Genomic DNA, 9,017 nt, shown 5'->3' on the forward strand with positions numbered 1-9,017 from the left:
TACACACACACAACACACACACATATATATGTACACATACATACAAAATACAAAACACACACACACACACACACACACACACACACACATATTTATTTGTTAGAGCTCACCATTGGTGATGATGGCGCTGGTGGCTGATGGGACTTTGAACTGCACACAGGATTGTGACGTGAGGACACATTTTCAACAAAGTGAACCTGATTATAACTTGGAATCAGCTCCAGAGCCACCCACAATAAGTAAAAAATAAATACACAAGTGACATGCACTGTATTAAATACTTTTACTTTTGCAACATATGAATGGGGATGGTGCCTTTGGAAATTTGGCTTCTGCCAAGATGTTCCTTTGTTGTTAATATGCAAAAAAACACGTGAAAAATGATTCCGCTCGTGTTGTATGACTTTTAGTGGGAATTAAAGTTGCTAGTTGCTTTTATTTTTTAAGTTGGTAGAGTGGCTAAAAAGCCTGATTGGCCTTGTTCACGAAGCAGTCGTCTTACCTCCTCGGCGGCGAACTTCAAAACTGCTGTGAACGGCGTGCTCTCTGGAACACTTAATCTATTTTTTTTTAAAAAAAAGTACCATATTACAATACTGCAAAAGCCATATTGACTTATTCAAGTTGTATTTGCGTGTACTTTATTATGGAACGTTGGCTCGATACTTTGAAAAACAAATGTCATTCATTGTGTCAAGAGTGCCTACCCACACCTCAAATTGATGTTTTCTGTGCAGTAATTAGGCGAGTATCCGTGCTTCTACCCAAGTACGTTTGCCAACTTTAGTCACTAGCATATGCTAGCACGAAACGCCGTGCTGTAAGCGACGAGCTGCTCATGCGTAAACTTAAACAACGTCGGCGAAGTACAGCGAAGAAAATGAGACAATTTGTAATAAAAATGGTTTAAAAAACACATTTCAGATCGATTTTAACAACTGACATGTCAGTAAGTGTTGGGAAGTACTCACACTTTGAAAGGGAGCCGTGGGTCCGACGTTAGCGTAATTTTAAACGTTACTTTAGACCTAGACAAACGAACAAGAATGGCACGGTTGTCCTCCCAGTTTTTAACGGGCATTTTGTTCAATGTTTATTCGGTATGTCACAGGTAAATGAGTAAAAAAACTTACATTTTTCAAGCGAGGCGACTCAACTTGTCATCTGTTTACGCACACCAGGAAGTCCAGAAGGACCCCGACAAACACGTCATCGATTTAGTTCGAATTTGACACATAAATATGCGCCTCTGTTGTTTCATAATTAATTTTAACGAATATAATAAAATGTATTCATTACACATGTCGACTGGGTAAAAACCGCAGGTGATTAATAAGTTCCTTTTAAACAGGCATTCTCCTCGTCCTACTAATATTGACTATAAATGGCAACAGTGATGCCAAACAAGCGGATTTTTTTTTCCCCAAGCCGCTGGGTATTTAATATTTGTCAACTGTGGGTAGCTATTAAATCATGTCCTCCATCTCTGATCGGTTGTTTTTCCACAAGTGTGGTGGTTTCTTGTATATCAAATTAGAGACAGGATGGGGGCATAGGCTGCTGTTTTCTTCACATTTCATATTTATCATGTACTTCTGTCTTGGCATGATGACTTGAAAGCAAACGTGACGAGGCAGCCTTTAACTGTTATGCTGCACGCAAGTGGAATAAACTGCCAGTAAAAGTGAAGTCGCATTTAAACCCAGGGTGAATGCTTTTAAACTTGGCTGCAAACGATATACTGTAAATATAAATAAAGCAACTGTATCTATATAAATAAAGCTGCCATGACTTTCCTTTTACTAAATGAGGAAAAAAGTGCTTTTACTAAAATACTCTTAAAATCACGAATTGTAAGACTATACCCATTCTTTTTTGACAGCTTTTGCAATTTCTTTTCAATAATCTCCAGATTATTTCCTCTCTTTTCAATTACTTCATCGGCAGCACACACTCATCTGTCATTTTCCATCTTGTTCTCCAGGGCGCAAAAACTTTTCTTTATATTAGGAATTTAAGTTTTCCTTCCCTGCAGGATTTTTTTTTTTATCCCATCAGTAAATTTGACCTCTAATTCCTTGACACAAATTGCTATTCTTCCTAAATCGTCAATACCTGACACCTGAAGTGTGAGTCATGTGCGTGACTGAAGTCCAATTTGGGTTAATGTGACAATGTTGTCAAACTAGTGATCTATGATCCTAAAACCTCTTTCATGTTTTAAATAAATAAATGATTGAAAAATTACAAATAATCTCCTCGCACCTGACGTGCACGAAGGGGAGTGTCGTCAAGTGGGTTGACAGAAATGCAAGTCTTGGCATATCCAAAAAAAAAAAAAACAACAATCAAATTAAAAAAACGCCCTGAAGGCCTCAGCGAGTGCCAGCATTATCTCCCGTCCAAGCAAACTACTTTGTGCTTTTATCCAGTGTACTGTCGGATAGCTCACACAGCCATGCAGCACTATGATAGCAGCGTGGCCTTTCTGGGAACGTGGGGTCGCTTCCAGCTGATCGTTTTTTTCCTGCTCTGCTCCACCATCTTGCCCAACGGGAGTGGCTCCTTCTCGCTGGTGTTTGTCACCGACACACCCCAGCATCGATGCCGGATCCCTAAGGCCAACCTCAGCCAGGAGTGGTGGGAGGTCGCAGTTCCACTGGAGGTACGCTGCTCTTCTGGTTTTCTACCTGGGGGCAACCCCCCCCCCCGAAAAAAAAAATAATAATAAAATAACTGAAGCTAAAAAAAAGGCCTCACAGTTGGAATATTCGTCTCTCAACATTTGAATAGAAATGAAATGAATGCTCATTTCTCAGCAGACAACATTCCGAGAACATTTGTGTTTTATGAATACTTTGTCTCAGAATGCATACAAGATACATGAATATTAATCTCTCAGCATTCCTATGAAAACCGAAGGAATATTTATGTCTTAGCAAACAGTAACCGAAATCTACCCGTATGGTGGCTCGTTGCAATTTTGCACAACCCTGTGGAACGGCCTTACCACTATAATCATTGTAGCTCCAGCTCTGTACTTATTTGAACCACTGTCACTGATCTATATTCCGCAGCACCAGACACTTTAAAGCGCTCAAGGACATCTACACACTTGTTGTACCACAAATACTGCTACTGGTAACTTTAAAATGGTGCAATGATTTTCTGCACCAGCTGCACAACTGTTATGGCATTGTATTCGACCACTGATCACTTTAGCTCTGCTTGATATTTTGCACATTGTCTCACAGCTGTCATTGGGTGGTACCACCGCACAACGGTACCCTTACATTACGGAGTGTCCTTCCATACTTATTTGCCATGTCCTTGTTTATGATGATACTAGTGCAGCCTGTACTACCGGAGACAAATTCCTTGTGTGTTCTACATACTTGGCCAATAAAGATGATTCAGATTCTGATTTACACAAAAAGGAATGCAAGTTTTTGGCACATTGCTATGGTATGAATGTTCTCACAACATTCACGTAACACTACCCTTTGATTTCAGAGAGTACGGAAAACGTGTTGTGGATGAATCTCTCAGAATTTACAAAAATATAAGTAGACATATCACTCACTTCTCAGCACTCATACACGAAAAAAAAAATGTCTCGTCTTCATGTGTGTACCTCTTGAGGTGGTGGACGGGGAGCTGCAGGCAAGCCGCTGTCGTCGCTACAGGTTGGACGTGCTTCGCAACCTTTCAGCCGGGGGGCTGCTGCCGGGCCGAGACGTCAACCTGAGCAGTCTGGAACAGGAGGACTGCGTCGATGGCTGGGTCTATGGCACCGAGATCTATCAGTCCACCGTGGTCTCCCAGGTCAATACCATTTGCATAAAGGGAGTATTGTATTCTTCAGATTAAATTTGATTAAGATTATTTGGGGAACTTTAGTAGTTCATCGTGGTCTGTAGAGAGATAGAAAGAAAGAGAGTTGACATTGTACTTTGTAAAAGCATGAATGTAATCAAACATTTACCATTGAAAATTGGATTTTTAAGATTTAAAAAAAAATAATTTTCAGGCCATATTGTCGAGTTTTACACTCCCCCATCAAAGTGGGGGGGGGGGGGGGAGCTTAGCTCCTGATGCCTTGAAGTTGGCAAAAGTGACACTGTCATTCATGCACTTCCAGTTCGACTTGGTGTGCACTCAGCGTTGGAAGCAACCCTTGACTGCCACCATTTTTTTCTTGGGGGTCCTGGTGGGATCCTTTTTCTCCGGAGTGCTTGCTGACAGGTACCTGCTGGGGGATCAAGAATTCACAGGAACTAGGTACAAGGTGACTGTTTGCGATTGAGGTTTTGTTTTTTTCTTGGTTGATTTTTTCTTTTCAAGGTTTGGCCGAAAACCGGTGCTGTTCGCCACCATCATAATTCAGGCTGTGTTCTCAGTGGCACAGATTGCAGCTCCGTCCTGGGAGGTGTTCTCTGTGCTTCTCTTCTGCAGCGGCCTAGGCAATATCTCCAACTACGTGTCCTGCTACGTGCTGGGTATGCTTTCTTTATGGTGCAACATGAAGACTTTGACACAAGCAGAGCTCTTTTGAAGTCTATTCTCTGAGCGACAGGAATTCAGTGACAGTCAGAGACCTGAGCATTCTGAATGTACTGCACCTGTATTTGAGCTTGTTTAGAGAGCCAAATGAGCAGACTATTACAGTCGTCTAACCTGCTGAAGGCATACATATGGATTAGTCTTTTCGTCTTGTTTAGATTCCTTTGTTGATTTGTTCTCCCCAGGTTTCTCAAGTTCGAAATCCAAAAGGCGAAAAACACAATTTCTCTCCTGCTTGACACGACAGGAAATTAAAAAAAAAAGTTGTTTTTGTTGGAACAGGAACAGAAATCCTCACAGGCAACACTCGGGTGGTTTACTCGTCGACGGGCGTGTGTCTGGGCTACACTTTGGGCTACATGACGCTGCCCCTCTTCGCCTACTTCCTCCGGAGCTGGAAGACGCTGCTGCTAGCTGTTGGGCTTCCCGGCCTCTTCTACATCCCCCTGTGGTGGTAGGCACAAGGATATTACATGGACAATAGTGACTTGCTGTCTTGTTATTTTCGACGCCGAGATGGCAAATGGGCTGATGATTTGGAAACCCATCGCATTTATCACTGTCTTTAATATTCAGCTTAAAGTCCACGTACTGGTATGCTCTTTGTCGTCACAAGAGCACGAGAGAGACATTTAGAGCGAAACAAGACAATTTTGACATGAGTGAAAACAATTCCCAATAGTAAAATAAATACTAAAGTAACGTTTTTGACAGGATCCTCCCAGAGTCTCCCATGTGGCTGCTGTCTCAAGGCCGAGTGACAGAAGCCGAGGCCATCGTGAGAAAAGCCGCCAAGATGAACAGAGTGGTCGCACCAGAGAAGATCTTTGCCGATTCCAAGTGGCATGCAAGTTCAGCCTTTGTGTCAATTCGCTTGCTGGACACTTCATTAGCGACACCAACTTGAAAGTTGTCCATGTTCAAAAGAATGAGCTGAGCAGTTGAAAGTAGGTGGGGGAGTCGCCTGTGGGTAATCAGGCGCTAGTAGCTACAAAGAAACGAAGTAGGAGAGAAATTAAGAACCCCAATAAGAAAAATGTTGCGTTGTTGAATGATGCTAGCTGCTGGGTGAGTCGCTAGCAGTTAAAATGGTCTCCAATGAAGGCCTTCATTTTAGAAAATGTCGTGGCCGTATAGTACAAGCTCGTTAGCGTGTGGGGAAACCGATGCTAACCATTGTGTGTTGTAGGCAGATGAGGGGAGGCCAGTGGAGCGCTACACTGTTCTGGACCTGATGAAGAAAAGAAGCATCGCCCTGATGACGGTCCTCTTGTGCTGGGTGTGGTAAGTTCACACCCATCAGAAAAGAAGAGCCAGCGCACCCACACGTTCACAGCACCTCTCTCGTCGGCAGGTTCACGCTGAGCGTCTGCTACTACGGCTTGTCCCTGAACACATCACAGCTCCACTCGAATCCGTACATCAGCTGCTTTCTGTCCGCTGTGGTGGAGGTGCCGGCGTACCTGAGCTGCAGTCTGGCCATCCGATTCCTGCCGCGACGCCTTGCTCTGGTGGCCGTCTTCCTCACAGTGGGCCTGGCGCTTTTCTTCATTCAGCTGGTGCCTCAGAGTGAGCGTCCACACCAAAGCCCAATAGTTGTGCTCAAAACCAGAAGGGGGAAAGGGGCCTAACTGAAAAGCAGCAGGGCTCCCTCGATCATCTTCGTTCAAAACCAAAAGGGCTCGGTCAGCCATTTGGTGCCGGGGCGTCGCTCAAAAGTTAGTGCACCTTCAGCCCCCTAGCGTTGGTCTCCCCCAGCCATTTTCCAGCATGGCTCTTTTTCGCTACCAATATTGCTCCGCCAACTGTCTGAGTTCAAAACAAGGAGAATCTATCCTTTTGTCCTATTCCGTCTTTGGTCATCTTGTGCTGGGGTGTAGTTAAAATCCAGACGGGCTCCTTCAGCTATCCTGTGTAGGGTCTGGATAAAAACAACTCCCAGTTTTATCTTGTGCTCTCTCAGGCATTTTGCGCCAAGTTATACTTCCAAAGCAACACAGTTCTTGCTTGGCCTGTTATCGTTGGCCTTTATTCTCAAGGCATCCTGGGTCTGGCCGTGGCCTTGGAGATGTTGGGTAAGTTTGGCGCCACGGCAGGAACGTCGCTGCTGTTCGCCTTCACGGCCGAGTTGTACCCGACGGGCCTGAGGAACACGGGGTCCGGAATCTGCGTCATGGTGTCACGAACGGGAAGCTGCATCGCGCCCTTTCTTATACAGCTGAGTAAGCACTTTTTGGAGAAGGGGGTTTCAACATTTAATGTGACTTTAGTGTTTTTAATACGAATTTGTAACCCCTTTCATGTCGGTATGGCACAGACATCTACTTCAAGTATTTGCCTTATATCACCTTGGGCACTCTGGCCATGCTCTCCATCGTGACGATGCTCTTCCTGCCGGAGAGTTTTAGGCGACCGCTTCCTGAGACCCTTGAACAGATGCAGAAGAGGCAAAGGTGGGTCTTATTTGCTACCGAAAAGGGTCAAATCAATACGATGGACCAATGTCAGTTAAAATGTTTTCAAGGAACCGTCACAATTAAAATCTTTCAATTGGATCCATTCATACTTTCAAGGCTTATGGTTTATTTGGGTGAACAGTGGTGTTTCCTCCACACAGGATACATAAATCCACCTCTTTAATATCAGACTGATTTATTGACTCAACTGTGGATAACAAAAGGAAAAAGTGGAGGATTATGACAGTAGAACAAGCGAGAGATAATGATCACAGATTCTGAAGGATAAATTGTAAACAAAAAGATACTGTCATGGACATTCCGTTGACTGCTCAGATTGTGAGAGTTAATTCCCCACTAACCTGAAATGTATCCCTCTCCAGTCACTAACGCGTCCAACTTTTTATTCGAATAATGCAATGTGAACTGACTCAGAGGATACTGTACCTTGGCACAACTGAGCGCCTCGTCGTTCTCTTCTGCGTCCTTCGTCCGCCTTCCTCTAACGAACCTTCGTGTTGATTTCCGTGCATGCAGCTTGACCTGTTTGTCAAGAGGAAAGACCTTCAAATCCACGGTCATCGAAAGCCCACTGTGAACCTCACTGGATTTTTCCAACCAATTGTAGCATTGCATTGTGTGATACGTCATGACGACTCGTACACGGTATGCATTTATTTGTTTTATTTCTGCATTCATGAAAAAATAAAAGATGAGGAAAAGCATGTTTTATTTTTTTTTTTTTGTAAAAATAAATAAAAATCACGTTTGAAAAAAATTTGCAAATTCATTCATTTATAATTTGATATGTCACCGGGTGTCCAGGGACTTCCTTTCGGAGAGGATAAGAGAGTGGCAGCCAAAAAAAAAAAAATAAAGGTAACTTTGGCAATATGGCTCGAGAGCTCCATTTTTAAAATCAAGCTCACTGTTCACGTTAAGCAGTGGTGAAAATGGATGGATGGACTTGTAAACAATTAGAACAATGAGAATTTAATGAGAATGTTATCAAATAAGCTATTGTACACAGACATTTAAACAAATCATTTTTTAAAAATATTTATGACTTGGTCAATTATTATAATTGAATAATTCTTCACAAAAATGTGTACAGTATCTTGCTTTACCGGGGAAGTGCTGCATGTGAGCAACGGTTTCCGGCAGGGGGCATTCCTTGGCTCCTGGGTCGCACGAGGCTGAGCAACGCCATGGTGGTGGGCAGGCCGGCCTGCAGGGCGGAAGGCGGGGACACCCAATCCCTTCCTGTAGCACTTAAGCAGAGCCGAGGTGAAAAGTGAGGCGACAGATGACCCGACAAGGCAAAAAAAAGCGCAGAAAGAGACTCATGATTTGGGTAGAAAAATTAGATGACGGCATGTTTTAATGTCTTTTATTCTTCAATAAATGTACACATAAACATACAAGTTGTTAGCAAATGAAAAATTAACGCATGATACAATAATTATAATCAGAAAATTCATTGATATAATTTGCCAGGAAAATCCACAGCAGTCGAGATATTCACAATCGGCTTTCGGAGACGCTCGTGGAATTGAAGGTTTCTCGTCTGCAATCGCATAGATGGGTCACTCTGCAGGGAGGGAAAGTGACAGTTTGTTAGTGGAAGAACTCAATCAACTCAGCTGTATTGATACGGCATTTTTTAAAACAACCGCCGCCGAATACAAAAAGCTGTACATGGAGCAAAAATAGTCAAACTAAACTCAAGTCTCATGAGTTAAGATCCAAAGAATAAAAATGAGTTTGCTGTTGAGTAAGGAGAGGCTTTACCGCCGCCAGCTGCACAAGATGAAAAAAAAAGTTGCATTTAACGACCTCACCACATTCCAAAAACATGAATGGAAGTTTTATTGCTCACTCTGAATTCTCCCAAGGCATGATTGTGAAAGGTTGTTTGTCAATGTGTGCGCGCGCGCGCGCGCGCGCACACACACACACATACACACACACCCACACACACACACACACACACACACT

At 43.3% G+C, this 9,017-nt stretch overlaps 3 protein-coding genes and 1 long non-coding RNA gene across 5 annotated transcripts in view; 1 reads left to right on the plus strand and 3 right to left on the minus strand.

Annotated features, from left to right (window-relative positions):
• Positions 1–1,239, minus strand: part of ufm1 (ubiquitin-fold modifier 1) — a 3,335-nt gene extending 2,096 nt beyond the window's left edge. Inside the window, exons 1-4 of the mRNA XM_019869544.1 lie at positions 1,134–1,239; positions 972–1,028; positions 503–560; positions 111–150 (exon numbers count right to left, since the gene is read on the minus strand). Of these exons, the coding sequence (XP_019725103.1) occupies positions 111–150; positions 503–560; positions 972–1,028; positions 1,134–1,135 (157 nt within the window). The 5' untranslated portion in view covers positions 1,136–1,239. The remainder of the gene's footprint in view (positions 1–110; positions 151–502; positions 561–971; positions 1,029–1,133) is intronic.
• Positions 1,240–2,292: 1,053 nt separating this feature from the next.
• LOC109515620 (solute carrier family 22 member 4-like) lies at positions 2,293–7,719 on the plus strand. Of its 2 annotated transcripts, XM_019869527.1 has the most exons (11): positions 2,301–2,665; positions 3,643–3,825; positions 4,142–4,245; positions 4,345–4,499; positions 4,846–5,017; positions 5,278–5,410; positions 5,753–5,847; positions 5,918–6,132; positions 6,603–6,785; positions 6,881–7,016; positions 7,557–7,719. In XM_019869527.1, the coding sequence occupies exons 1-11, from the start codon at positions 2,309–2,311 to the stop codon at positions 7,615–7,617; spliced, it is 1,794 nt and encodes a 597-aa protein (XP_019725086.1). In that variant the 5' UTR covers positions 2,301–2,308; the 3' UTR covers positions 7,618–7,719. The 2 variants fall into 2 exon arrangements, with proteins under 2 accessions (XP_019725087.1, XP_019725086.1); XM_019869528.1 differs by lacking the exon at positions 6,603–6,785 and having other exon boundaries at positions 2,293–2,665.
• Positions 6,836–7,561, minus strand: LOC109515637 (uncharacterized). The gene is made up of 2 exons (XR_002168227.1): positions 7,467–7,561; positions 6,836–6,990 (listed from the first exon to the last, which is right to left on the minus strand). It is a non-coding gene; the product is annotated as an uncharacterized LOC109515637 (long non-coding RNA).
• Positions 7,720–8,392: 673 nt separating the features above from the next.
• Positions 8,393–9,017, minus strand: part of LOC109515636 (solute carrier family 22 member 4-like) — a 6,883-nt gene continuing 6,258 nt past the window's right edge. The window contains exon 12 of the mRNA XM_019869545.1: positions 8,393–8,610. Coding sequence (XP_019725104.1) covers positions 8,541–8,610 — 70 coding nt within the window. The 3' untranslated portion in view covers positions 8,393–8,540. The remainder of the gene's footprint in view (positions 8,611–9,017) is intronic.

Source organism: Hippocampus comes, unplaced genomic scaffold, assembly GCF_001891065.2.
Source record: "Hippocampus comes isolate QL1 unplaced genomic scaffold, H_comes_QL1_v1.1 scaffold109, whole genome shotgun sequence".
Lineage (NCBI taxonomy): Eukaryota > Metazoa > Chordata > Actinopteri > Syngnathiformes > Syngnathidae > Hippocampus > Hippocampus comes.